Genomic DNA, 12,969 nt, shown 5'->3' on the forward strand with positions numbered 1-12,969 from the left:
CATTGCCTCTCCGCAAAGAAAAAAAGTATGTCATGCTCATTGCCTGATCGGGCCATAAGTTAGGGCTCAGGGCTCGGTCCTCCCATCCCCAGTTGCCGCCAATCACAGCGAGTCCGCAGTTGATGGATGAGTCGATCTGGTCCTGACAAGAGCCCCTCCCCCTCCATTGCCTTTGTTTCTCTCTTTATGCTCTCCCCCGACCCTCCCTTCTTTCCTTTTCTTTCTTTTCACCGTCCAAACAGCGGTTTTTATTGTCAGTCACTTCTTTCAGGTCTATGTCTTCTCGCCAGCAGCCGCCATGGCGGCAACCGCCCTCTAGTCCGGACGCGCAACTGCCTCCATTGAAGGTGTGGAACTCGTTGACCAAGTCCAAGACGCCCTTCGTCCCGATCGACCCTGCGGGCAAGAAAGTTGTGTGGTACGCGTGCGGACCGACTGTTTACGACGATGCGCACCTAGGACATGCCCGAAACTATGTTAGCACCGATATTATTCGCCGAATTATGCGCGACTACTTCAAGTTCGATGTCAACTTCGTTATGAACATTACAGACGTGGACGACAAGGTATGAATCAGGGTTGTGTATATGGATACAGCCTCAAGCGCGGTGACTCACCGATCCTATAGATCATCCTCCGCGCTAGACAACAACATTTGTTTAACGAATTCATCACCGCCAACCCTACGATCACCTCGGAGGTCTTAGATACCGTCAAAAGCGCTTTCGTCGCCTACTTAAAGAAGAACCTTCCCTTGCTCGACCCCGAAACCCCTCCGGCGCGGTACCAAAATGAGGTTGAAAAAACCTACGCAACTATCTTGAACGGTGGAGCTTTGCCAGGAAACGAGAAGGCAGGTGATGACGAGGCCAAGGTTAAGATGCACATCAAGACGGCTGCGTCTGCCGCAAAGGTCTTCGCACAGGCGGAAACCCGCCATGGCTCGAGCGCCGACCCTGCTCTCTTTGCTGAGTCGTTCTATTCAAACGCGCAGGATCTCATTCTGCCTTATCTCGATGCTCTGAAAGGTGCATCGGTTGACGCGGACGATCACAGCATCTTCACCAAGTTGACTAAGAGATACGAGGAACGATTTACTAAGGATATGCGCGACCTGAACGTTCTTGATCCCACCGAGTTGACTCGCGTGACTGAATATGGCGATGAGATTGCGGCCTTCGTGGATCGTATTGTTAAGAATAACTTCGGATATGCTACAAAGGATGGATCGGTGTACTTTGATATCAATGCCTTCGAAGCGGCCGGCCACCCGTACGCTCGGCTTGAGCCATGGAGTCGATCAGACAACAAATTGGCTGCAGAGGGTGAAGGTTCGTTGGCTAGCAAAACGACAGAGAAGCGCGGTGCTTCCGATTTCGCTCTCTGGAAGTCGTCCAAGCCAGGGGAGCCAAGCTGGTCTAGTGCCTGGGGCAAGGGCCGCCCTGGTTGGCACATCGAATGCTCAGCCATGGCATCAGCCCGGCTGGGCAATCAGATGGATATTCACTCTGGTGGTATTGATCTTGCCTTCCCGCATCACGACAATGAGCTGGCCCAGAGTGAGGCATACTGGCACGGTGATCACAAGCATGAACAATGGGTTAACTACTTCCTTCACATGGGCCATCTGTCCATTCAAGGATCCAAGATGTCCAAGTCGTTGAAGAACTTCACTACCATCCGAGAAGCGCTTGATCGCAAAGACTGGTCTCCGAGAAGTCTGCGCATTGTTTTCCTGCTGGGTGGCTGGAAGGATGGCGTTGAGATCACAGACGACCTGGTAAACACGGGCAGCTCATGGGAGGAGAAGGTGAACAACTTTTTCCTCAAGGTTAAGGATCCTGCCGCTCTCCAGTCATCAGGCACCGACACCACCTTTGCTGCTGATCTGGAAGCGGCCAAGAAGGCCGTTCACGACCAGCTCTGTGATTCTTTCAACACTCCCGCTGTCATGGCATCGATCTCGGAACTCATCTCCAAGTTCAATATTGCCGACAAGGCCGCCGTGCCCTCCCAGGATGTTCAAGCTGCAGCCCAATGGGTAACCTCCATGGTGAACATGTTCGGTCTTAACGGGACCGCCTCGGCTGATAGCACCGAAATCGGCTGGTCTGGTATTGATATCCCCGAGGAGGCCAAGCCCTACCTGTACCCTCTATCGGCCATGCGTGACACACTCCGTGAAGCCGCACGATCCAAGGCTGGAATCTCCGCCAAGGATATCGAGGCGGCAGTTGCCCAAGCGTCGGCACCCCAAGAGGCTTCCGAATCCGCTAAGCCATACGCTGAGCTTTTCTCTAACTTCCGTAACAAGGTAGTCTCTTTGGAGTCCTCTGATTCTATAGGCAAGGATATTCTGTCCCTGTGCGACCGTGTGCGAGACATCGACCTCTTCGATGTTGGTATCGCCCTCGAAGATCGGGAGAACCAACCTGCCCTGGTCCGGCCAGTCACCCAGGAGATGCTCAAGGCGCGGGAAGAGAAGGAAACTCGGGCTCGCCAAAAGCAGGCTGAAAAGCTGAAGAATCAGCAGGAAGCTCTCAAGAAGGCGGAGAAGGGCAAGCTGAGCCACCTGGAGATGTTCCGTACCAGCGAATACACTGCCTGGGACGATGAAGGCATGCCTACCCGCGACGCTGCCGGTGAGGAGATCACCAAGAGCCGGGCGAAGAAGCTCCGCAAAGACTGGGAGCGTCAGAAGAAGGCACATGAGGCTTGGTTGGCTACCCAGGCCAAATAGGAGCCAACAACAAAAGAGAGCATTTGATTTTTAAATATCTAGTTTGATAGGTATTGGGTATTTTGGGGGTGGGTTTCCACTTTGCATCGCGAGGCGTCTCGGAATATATCCTTCTTGTCCTATACAAGCATATTTCCTGATTGGGATACTTTAAGCACCATCTTGATTTGCTGAATAGTCTCACTAATTGTTATCACCGTAGATTTGTCCGACCTAGCTATATCCTATCCGGCATCCCCCATGTACCACAATACACATGCAGTGTAGGGCCTGATGTGAAGTCCATAATCAGAAAGATGTTACTCGGCCCGACAAATCCGTGCCTGCGGAGTGTGGAGGCCCGGAAACCCACCACCTTATTAAATACTGGAGTTGGAGAATGTGGGATGACCATTTCCATTTTCTTTTTCCTCGTCTCTCCATCATCTCGGATTTACTCTACACTCAAGATGGCTGTACAGACAGGCCTCGATTATATGCGTTCGCGCACGCTGGTCGATTGTGATACCATGGATGATGAAGGTGAGTCAACTGGCCTTTCTCCAGGGGTGTATCGTAGAGATATTATGATACCATTCCCAGATCGCTGACTGCTTTCTAGTCGCCAAAACCCTGGGCCCATTCCAGGACTGCACTTCTAACCAGGTAAGCACATGGACGTGCTACCCGTGGACTTAATTAGGCCATGAAATTGACCGTCCAGGCCATTGGACTCGGCGAGCTTTCTAAGCCGGAGCGATCTGCAATCATTGTCTCAGCGCAGTCAGATGCGGCAGCGCTGCATGCGAAGTACTCCATGGATATGAACGAACTGGCTGTCGAGATTTCCGTGAGTTGTGTTTTGATTATAGCATTGGTGGACTTGATGAAGAAGTCGACTAAACGGATTAATAGATGGTTAAATTGTCCTTGGAAATGGCAAAACACATCCGTGGACGTGTCCATGTACAGGTCAATCCTTACTATTCGTACTCGACGGAGAAGATTATCGTCAATGCATTCCGTATGCTGGACTCTTTCCACTGACAGTGTTCTGTCTCGGTTAAATCTGATGCTGATGATATCAATCATAGGAATCGTGCAATTGTTCCAGCATTACCAGCCCGATTTCGACGTGTCTCGCATTTGTATCAAGATTCCAAGTACATGGGAAGGAATGATGGCCTGCCGCACACTTGAATTAGCTGGTGTGCGTACTCTAGCGACGACTCTGTTCAGCATGGCTCAAGCTGTGCTCGCAGCTGAGGTCAACTGCACTTACATCGCACCGTATGTGAACGAACTGAAGGTGCATGTGCAACCAGGGTAAGTTTCAAACTGTTTTTTTAAAATCCTACCTAATAATCCTGCCTCTTTAGTTACGTGGACAATGCCAAATTGCTCCCGCTTTGCGCAGCTATTCAGAAATACTACGAGTCCATCAGTTCGCGCACCATAGTCCTCCCCGCTAGCTTGACTTCTGTCGAGGAGATCTTCTTCCTTGCTGGGGTGGATCACATTACTATTTCACCTGGGCTGTTGACGCAATTGAAACAACCTTACGCAGGAAATGTCAAGTCATTGTTTGATATTGCGCCGACACTTCCCATCCCGGCACGGGGTGTCTCTTTCATGAACGATCGTGGAAGCTACCAGATCACGTTTGCCCGAGACCAGGGTGGTGCTAGCCAGATTAAGCTGACTGAGGTAAGCACATACACTGATCGACCTTTAAGCTTCGCTGACAGAGCCCAAGGCCATAAATATCTTCTGTGATGCCCAGGATAAGTTGGAGCAGCTTATGAGGGGACATTACCCATAGGTCTTAGAATTTTGATACCTCATGATTAAGTCAATGTCATTTTATTCGAGCTGTAACTTCATATATTGCAGGAAATAGAAGGAATTGAAAGAAATTAGCTCCTGAAATGCCGTCTACTTTCTGAACTTTTTATACTTCTAGTGCACGTGATCACACGTCATCCATGGCTCCAATTCTCGTCGCACCTCCAATTGCCTTATTTCCTTTTTCCCTTATTGTCAACTTGCACAGAGCTGGATCTTCCAGCAATTACATCTGTTTATATTGGCATTCTATTTTTACATTGTTTCGCTTCCTAACCCTCTATTGAGAGTACTTGAAAGTACTTGGCTCTGAGTCGCACGGTTCGCCTGTAAGATGTTCCCTTCGCAGGCGGCTAATTTTAACATTGAGGCCCTTAGCGGCATCTGCGGGTAAGTTCACCAAGCTGTACTTGTCTTCTTTTCATTTTTGGTGGCCTTCCATTCGCTGTTATATTCATTTAATGCATGCATGCGTGACAGCGGATCTAGATCTACTTGGCCCGATGATCTTTGCATGTTTATGTTTTGTTTTTCTTAATCCAATACTAACCAATCCAGATCTATTTCTATTGCCTGCTGGGTCGTCGTATTCTCCCCTCAGATCATCGAGAACTTCCGACGTGGCTCTGCAGATGGCCTCTCTCTCATCTTCCTCATCATCTGGTTGGCTGGCGATGTGTTCAACATATTAGGTGCCGTCCTACAAGGCGTTCTTCCTACCATGATCATCCTTGCAGTGTATTACACTCTAGCAGATATCGTTCTGCTGGGCCAGTGCTTTTACTACCGGGGGTTCAACCTCAGGGAGGAGCTATCCCCCTCGGCCACACCGGACCTTTTCGCAGCCAACGGTACTACCGATGCGGAGCTGAACGGCGCCGATCAAGCAGCACCAACAGAGAGATCAGCCCTCATCCCAAAGCCCAACGGCCAGGCCCAAACCCAAGACCCAGCTACAAACGTAACTGGACAGCAACCCCAAGCCGGGCCACATCCACCCTCCGCCGGAAGACGGCACTCAGCAGCGTCGTACCATGATATCTTCCACTCGTCGGTAGACGCTACCCATCTATCACCCGCGACGCCCTTCGTGGAACCCAGCTCCGATTCCGCGGAACTGCGTGCTCAACGCGCCCGCCGTCGCCGCATCTCCGCCCTCCAATCCGTCCTGTTCAACTCCACGGCTGTCGCTCTAGTCTGTGCTGCAGGTGTGATGGGCTGGTTCGTCAGCCCGGCAGCAAAGTCATCATCGCCAGACTCGGAACCTCTCACCATGGACGTTCTGGGTCAAGTATTTGGCTATTTCTGTGCAGTTTTGTATCTTGGCTCGCGCCTGCCCCAGCTTCTCTTGAACTACCGCCGCAAATCGACGGATGGTGTTTCCCTGCTGTTCTTCCTCTTTGCTTGCATTGGGAACTTGACCTATGTGCTCTCTATTCTGGCATACTCGCCTATTTGCCATGGGTCTTCCGAAGAGGTTCTGGGGCACCGCCGTCACCGTGCGCATTGTCGTCCTGGTGAGGCGGCTGCGCTGTATGGCCGGTATATCTTGGTGAACTTGTCCTGGCTGGTTGGTAGTGCTGGCACGCTGCTGCTGGATATGGCGATATTTACACAATTCTTCCTGTATCGCGATGGCAAAATTGATGAGGAGGAAGAGTAGTTATCCAAGAATTGGATGTAAGTTACGGTACATACATGGATGGTTTGAAAAAATATTGTAGAACTTCAGCTGCCAGCTACCTTATTAACAGTACCTGTGCCTAGCAATACTCCTATTCTACGGCGGTAAATAATAGTAAGGGCTTAAAGCAATATGGTATATTCCCATCCCCCCTACATCGTTTGTACCTACAATGTAACAACCTTCTATAGCGGAAAGCAAGTTGAAACTACAAACTGCGTATTATAGTACAAGTATGAAGCTACAACTAAATGAACTAAACGCTGGAAGTGAGCACGAGGCCATCCATTCCCGAGAGAACAGCCCAAAGCCATAACCAAAGGAGAAAATAGGCGAGACACATGCTTTGAAACAACTGCCAACACATCCCATGCTTGTCTTTTAGTTAGAAAAGGGAGGATAATGCGTTGTTGCTGACCTGGCTATTAACCATGAGGTTCTGATATGATATCCAACCGACGTATGGATGTCCATCGTAGCAAAACATCTCTCCTCCTGAACACCTCAAGAGAGACAGAGCGAAAGAGCTGCAGGGCCAGTCAGATCGACTTACGATGCTGCGCAGGACACGCCTCCACTTATACATGGATATAGAAGCAACTGGGCTTCGGTGGTGCCAGCAAGTTCTGATAATCATAATCGCACTCAATAACACCACGTCACTGCGGTCTTCATCAAAGTAAACGTCGGCCCATTGGCCTCGACGAAACCATATTACAGTTCTCTGAGATGTTCACTAAATGTGCACCAACCGAACCACGCATTCGCCTTCAGTAATGAAGAGAGAGTAAACTGGCGGTCAGTATAAATTTGCAAGTTGAGTTCTCGAAACGGGAGGATACATCCACGAAGCAGGGGATGGACATACACGATTGGCCCGTTTCGGCCATGAACCATCAACGACAGGGGCAAAATGCCAGACCCTTAGACCTGAAACATATCCGATAGTTTTGTGTCATCCCATACTCGTAGCGCCATTCTGCGCTTGATGAGGGTATACCAGCTCCTGGGGGAGATGCAACTTTACCGCTGAGCCAACCATCCCCATCGAGACGCAGGCGTCTCGATACTGACAGACTAACAAAACCATACCAGTGCAGATTATGACTTGCAGGACAGGGATGAGTGAAAGACAGAAGTCCTAGCGAGGTGTAGGGGGGCCGGCGCCAATATAAGTTTCACGGAGAACGAATAGAAGTCAGACAAAGTCCGAGCCCTAAGCGCCCACAGCCTATCATTTTGCCTTCGAGTATACTTACATACTTACTTGCAGGACTAAGTCGACTTGTAAACCCAAGACCTTTCGTCTCAGTTCTCTCGACGATCCCATATTCACGATATCCGGTCTATAAGATCCGTGGAAGCCTCCCAGCCAACAATATATCTATATGGAAAGCTGCTGTTGAGTTGGGTTTCACTCTTTGCAGCGTTGTTCCCAGCCCAACTTTTAGATGGCTTTATCAGTAAGACAGGAAATGGGTATATATACTCCAGTTCGATCGCAGGATGGGGAGAAGTATTCAGAGATCAACTCGAGATACAAAGCACATTAGCAAAGACCACCTACAAGCACCTCATCCGATCAAGACAAGCTATCTACTATTTACCCAAACAACCAACGCGATGCCCGGGCTTTTGAACGAACCGCGGATAGTGGTCGGTGAAAGAACCGAATCGGACAAATGGTCCGCTTGCGATGGTGTCGAGGCACATAAAATGGGCACATCCTCTGTCATAGCAATCGCCAACGAGGAAGGCTTTTTGCTCTCTAACATTTCGTCAGATGAGGGTAGGGAGGGCCGTGTTGCACGAGAGTTGTGTGCACGCTACAGTGCAGACAAAAGGCACTTCGGCAACAAGCCGGTGGATGTGTGGATTGTGTATAAGCGTGGAAACAGCAGTGGACCGAGGATCCGGGGGATCATGCGGAGAATCCAACCTGCTCGGATTGTCGAGCAGACGTATCGTTCGGAATCCTTCATGAATTGGCCTACTGACGAAGGTGCTCTGTTTCGCCTGGAATTGGTGGATGGTGCTCCCATGGCTACTATGCGCCGGCAGGATGGATATGGATCTCCTGTTGTGGTCACTGGCAATGGACCGATTCTGGAGCCTGGCCTATAGAGGGCCCTCGAGTTTTAGCAGACTTGGGCTAGGGTTGGGTTGTGTCCTAAATTGAATATCTATTGGTGTTTGGAAGGGGGATCTCATATCTAAGAGGTCGGAGTTTACAAATTGAACTACTTTGCTTTTCGGAACTCAGATTAATAAGATAATTTAGGAGAAGACAGTAAAATCAGTAAATTGAGACAAATCTTACAACGAAAAGTTGCGATACCTGGTAACACCTCGCTACATGCGGCTTATGAGAAGAGAGAAAATAACAAGTGGAAAATCATTCAGGGCGAGCTTCCACCTTCCCCTTCGCAACCTCAGACCAGTTCGTGCTCAGCGTGGTCCCCTGGCTTTCGGTGTAGCTTTTGATCATAGCCCGGCGCGTCTCTGGGTCAGCGTTGGCATACAGCTTCTTGAAGAACCCATCGACAGCATCACCACCTTCGTCATCCGATACATTTTCATTATCCCCCGACTTGTCCTTTGATTTCTTCTCAGTGAGCGAGGATGCGACCTTGTCCCAATCCTTGGTGCCGTGGCGTGAAGAGGTGGGATACGAAGGGCCCGCGGTAGTTGGCGCCTTTTGCTCGGCTGGACGGTCGGTGAGTGAACCTTCGAGAGCACTCCAGTTCTGGCCGGATGTCATCTTTCGCAGAATGAGTTCAATCTTGGTGCTCTTGACTGAGACTTTGGACTCGGCGGGCTTGATAGATGCATAGAGCGGGTCGAGGGTAAAGTCGTATTCAGAACCAGATGGGAGGGGGAATTGCAGCGAAACCTTTTGCAGAATTAGTTATGAGTCCAATAATGGCCGGGAACAATATCACCAACCCATTCTTCTTTCATATCAACTGCAACATTGTCCTTTGAGATTCCCTTGACGTAAAGAGTCACAACCACAGAATCCCGTGACTGATACCATTCATGGCGAACCCTGTCCGGAGTGGTCGAGGTAGACGTAGCACTGGTGTTTGAGCTTTGAAGTCGAGAAGCTAAAATAGCCTCCACTGGGGATAAGGTCGATCCCTCTGAAGGCTGAGGCTCAGTCTGCTGCGAGGCTGGGGCCACTCCCACGTTGTTGCTAGCGCCGAGGCCCGTCAACTGAGCCTTAATTTCATCTGCCGTCGGAACATGTATGGAAGACGGAAATTCAGCAATAGACACAGCGCGCTTCGGATCGTCCTTAGGTAACTCTGCCAGCTTCCGTTGAAGTTTGGCGGTCCAAATTGGCATTTGGGCGCTGTAATTGTTTCTGGGGCCACCCCACCCGGATCCAGGTCCACCCATAGCAGCCTGCACCTGCTCCGACTTATTCTCTGGCGCTTTCTGGCTCTTTGTTTTCTCCGCGATAATTCCAAACGCAAATTCTGCATCTCCATACCGCTCAAGCTGGTACAGCGAGACGGCGCGGCGCATCTGAGCGGAGATGATCAGCTCGCGGTTTCCCCGCTCTTTGGCGAGTTGGAGCGCAATTTCGGCATCGTTCAGCGCAGCCTGGTAGTTGGGTCCGCCATTTTCGGGCTTGAGGCGCGAATAGGCAGTCGAGCGTGAGATGTAGTAGGCCGGAGCGCGGGGTAGCTCGCTCAAGGCGCGGGTGTAGTGTTCGATAGCGTTAGGGTAGTTGGATTCGGCCGAGGCCGTGTCACCCTGAGCTGCAGCATTCATGGTGATACGATGAGGGAACAAAAGTTGCTTAAGTGAAGAACAGCATGTGCAATCCAGAGAAGAGGGTTGAATGAGCCTCGGTGGCCCAAGCTCCTGTCGATCGCTCATGTTGGATCACGTGGTGTGTTTGTGAGGGGAACGTGAGGGGAAGGACACTATGACTCCAGTGCATTAGTTGGATGTCTGTATTAATTGAACACCCTGCTCAATAGACCCTTGATTATTGATTAAGTACATAGTGTAATGTTATTATTTTCCCTTCAGATAGTTTACACGAGCTCTGCATTTCCGAACTTCTTACTATACAAGCCCAAGGCTCGGATCGGCCAGTAGAACTTGTAGTTGGGGTACGAGATCATGCTATAAAGATGGTTAGTAAGTAAATAAAAAAAAAAGGTAAGCATCAGGACGGTCTCACCAAGACTGATTGAATACACCCTCAATGGCCTCCTGTAGCCACTCGCCATTCCGCTGCTGGCGAGACATCAACAGCTTAATGCCCCTCTCCAACGGTTCTTTGTGCGGGTAGCCCGCCTCCATAAGCGCAAGAAGAGACCAAGCAGTGTGACACACCTGGGACTTTTCGTGCTGAACATACTGATGGGTCGAGCTACTAAGATATGACTCGCCCCAGCCACCATCGGCCTGCTGTTTCTCAATCAGGAAGTCACAACCGCGACGAGAGTCGGCGCTCGTTTCGTATGTCTCGCCAACGCTGGCCAAACTTTCGAGCGCGAACATCGCTGCGTAGGTGAAGCAGATACCCCACGAGCCGTACCAGCTACCGTCCGCGCGCTGTACGCGCTTGATGTAGCCGACGGCCTTCTGCTTCGCGGCGCGGATTTCGTCGGCGCGGTATTTGGGGTAAAATCTGCTAAAGAGTGACAAAGCCGTAACAGACGCAGTCGTGCACTCTGGGTGGTCGTAGCTGATCATGATTCCGCCGAAGACCTCTGCGGCATTGAGCCACTCGACCTTGGGTGAAGCGCGGGTAATTTCGTACTCAGAGAAGCCGCCGCTTGGGTTTTGCATAAGCAAAAGACAGTCAACAGCGTCCTTCAAGCGTTGTTCGGGGATCAGCTTAGGGAAGCCGTGCATTTCCTGTAGCTGAAGTGTAGACCGGAGACCCTCGGCAGTGCAATCGCTAACTGTGTACCCTTGATCCTTGGTGCTGAACGGCCAAGCGCCCTTACGGTGCTGGCGGTAGCATTTCTCTTGATCTGGCACATTCTCTCGTAATTGATGATCGTCAAGGAATTCGAGAGCTTTTGTCAACATCGGCCGCCATTTGGGCTCGTCAGCGAAACCAGCGACGACGATCGCCTGGGTGACGAATGCCGTGTCCCACACTTGCACGCCATTGGTTCCATTCGCAAGCATGCCCTCGCCCTTTACCCACATATAGTCATTCAACCGCTCCCTGTGTTGGCGGACAGAGTAACTGTCAGGGCCGTCGTGGATAAAGCAAGCCACCATATTCATTGGGTTGTTGACAGGTCCCAGCCCCGCATATTTGGTATTCTCATCTTCCATGCGAATCAATTCCCAGGTCCATTCCTCAGCTCGCTTGACAATACTAGGGAGTCGAAGATAAGGGTTCCAGACCCGAACCAGCAGTTCATTAGCTGTATTCAACAGCCATGTCTTGGGGTAATAATTGTCTGCCTCGTGGATCGAATTGCGATGCGCAGCAAAATCGACAGAGCTGTATGGCTGGGTGTATAATTCCTCGCGTAGCTGTCTTGTCAAGTCGTCTAGAGGATGGGACCATTGCTTAGACCACAGCCAAGACATTGGGAGGAACACCTGGCGCATATGAATCCACCACCGCCAAGGGGCAAAGGGAACCCAGTCAGGAAGAAGCCTATGTCGTCAGTTAGTGAAAGAGAGGTTGTACATGTTGCAGTGCGTGACTAACCAAATCTCAGGGGGAACTGGGTTGACACCCTCCCACTCCATCACCCCAAGAATGCTGAGCCAGAACTTAGCCCAGTGAGGGCCGTAGATGGCGCCTCCAAACTTATGCAGAAGGCCCCTGGCTTTGATCATGCGCGGATCCTCTTCGCTGACACCGATCAAGCGCAGTGCCACATAGTTCATACAAGTACCGAAGACGGAGCTGTGGCCTTCGATGTGTAGACCCCAGCCACCGTCCTCCGGATGCTGACGAGCAAACAGATAACGCTTGATCTCTGTTGCATATTCCGGAGGAATAGGGGTATTAGTCACGTAGTAAGTGATCAAAATACCCGGCAGCAAGAACATAGGGCCACCGTACTCGCAGGCCCAGTTTCCGGGCTCCAGCTGCAGATGCGAGAAGAATGAAAGTCCATTCTCGGCAGCTTTCAATGGCGTCTTGGCCTCTGGTAGCTCTGGAAGACCCTATATGCGCCGTCAGTATTGGAATTCCGGTCAAGTGTGTGGGGGTTGAATACCGTTGGCAGTCCTAAGTGATATTTATCAGCCACGGATTGCGGCCATTCGTTGTTTTCCGCATCAGATTCGAGATACCGCCATGTTTGACGGCCTTCCTCGTCGACCAATCGCCAGCGCGTATAGTCGGTTTTAAGGTCTCCATTGGCATCTGGGGTGAGGTGGCCCTCAGTTGGGGTTCTCCATGGCCCGATATGTGGAGTAGAAGACATGATATGAGGAATTGTGCCTTTCTCGCCAATCTACATACATGTATGTAACCAAGACGATAAACACCTGGAGGCGGGCAGGGGAAGCTTAGTCATCAGTATCACGACTGCGGTGTAGAATGAATCATGTGATTCCAGGCAAACAAATTAATCAAATTAATTGAAAGACGATGAAGACGATGAGGAAGACGATGAAGAGATGAAAGGTCGGAACGAGGGAGGTCTTTAGCTTTGGGATGAGAATCTTGATGGGATGAAGATTCCCCGGAAAAGGCTTGATCCGGTAGAAGTGAAGCTAT

At 50.7% G+C, this 12,969-nt stretch overlaps 6 protein-coding genes across 6 annotated transcripts; 4 read left to right on the top strand and 2 right to left on the bottom strand.

Moving 5' to 3' along the window:
• Window positions 1–275: 275 nt before the first annotated feature.
• N7489_010684 (cysteine--tRNA ligase) lies at window positions 276–2,740 on the top strand (the record flags this gene model as incomplete). The annotated part of the gene is made up of 2 exons (XM_056716433.1): window positions 276–566; window positions 629–2,740. The coding sequence occupies 2 exons, from the start codon at window positions 276–278 to the stop codon at window positions 2,738–2,740; spliced, it is 2,403 nt and encodes an 800-aa protein (XP_056564055.1).
• A 449-nt stretch (window positions 2,741–3,189) lies between these two features.
• On the top strand, window positions 3,190–4,541 carry N7489_010685 (transaldolase family protein; the record flags this gene model as incomplete). The annotated part of the gene is made up of 7 exons (XM_056716434.1): window positions 3,190–3,262; window positions 3,342–3,385; window positions 3,444–3,569; window positions 3,635–3,743; window positions 3,814–4,045; window positions 4,099–4,426; window positions 4,476–4,541. The coding sequence occupies 7 exons, from the start codon at window positions 3,190–3,192 to the stop codon at window positions 4,539–4,541; spliced, it is 978 nt and encodes a 325-aa protein (XP_056564056.1).
• Window positions 4,542–4,898: 357 nt separating this feature from the next.
• Window positions 4,899–6,227, top strand: N7489_010686 (PQ-loop repeat-containing protein; the record flags this gene model as incomplete). The annotated part of the gene is made up of 2 exons (XM_056716435.1): window positions 4,899–4,954; window positions 5,123–6,227. 2 exons carry the CDS (start codon window positions 4,899–4,901, stop codon window positions 6,225–6,227), a joined length of 1,161 nt encoding a protein of 386 aa, XP_056564057.1.
• A 1,644-nt stretch (window positions 6,228–7,871) lies between these two features.
• Window positions 7,872–8,372, top strand: N7489_010687 (uncharacterized protein; the record flags this gene model as incomplete). The annotated part of the gene is made up of 1 exon (XM_056716436.1): window positions 7,872–8,372. The coding sequence occupies one exon, from the start codon at window positions 7,872–7,874 to the stop codon at window positions 8,370–8,372; it is 501 nt and encodes a 166-aa protein (XP_056564058.1).
• A 271-nt stretch (window positions 8,373–8,643) lies between these two features.
• On the bottom strand, window positions 8,644–10,028 carry N7489_010688 (co-chaperone SGT1; the record flags this gene model as incomplete). The annotated part of the gene is made up of 2 exons (XM_056716437.1): window positions 8,644–9,141; window positions 9,195–10,028. 2 exons carry the CDS (start codon window positions 10,026–10,028, stop codon window positions 8,644–8,646), a joined length of 1,332 nt encoding a protein of 443 aa, XP_056564059.1.
• Window positions 10,029–10,297: 269 nt separating this feature from the next.
• N7489_010689 (terpene cyclase/mutase family protein) lies at window positions 10,298–12,703 on the bottom strand (the record flags this gene model as incomplete). Its single annotated transcript, XM_056716438.1, has 4 exons — window positions 10,298–10,388; window positions 10,447–11,892; window positions 11,947–12,410; window positions 12,464–12,703. Coding segments are annotated over 4 exons (2,241 nt in total), but the record flags the coding sequence as incomplete, so codon positions are not given.
• Window positions 12,704–12,969: the final 266 nt, after the last annotated feature.

Source organism: Penicillium chrysogenum (assembly GCF_028827035.1).
Source record: "Penicillium chrysogenum strain IBT 35668 chromosome Unknown utg000005l_segment0_segment0, whole genome shotgun sequence".
Classification (NCBI taxonomy): domain Eukaryota; kingdom Fungi; phylum Ascomycota; class Eurotiomycetes; order Eurotiales; family Aspergillaceae; genus Penicillium; species Penicillium chrysogenum.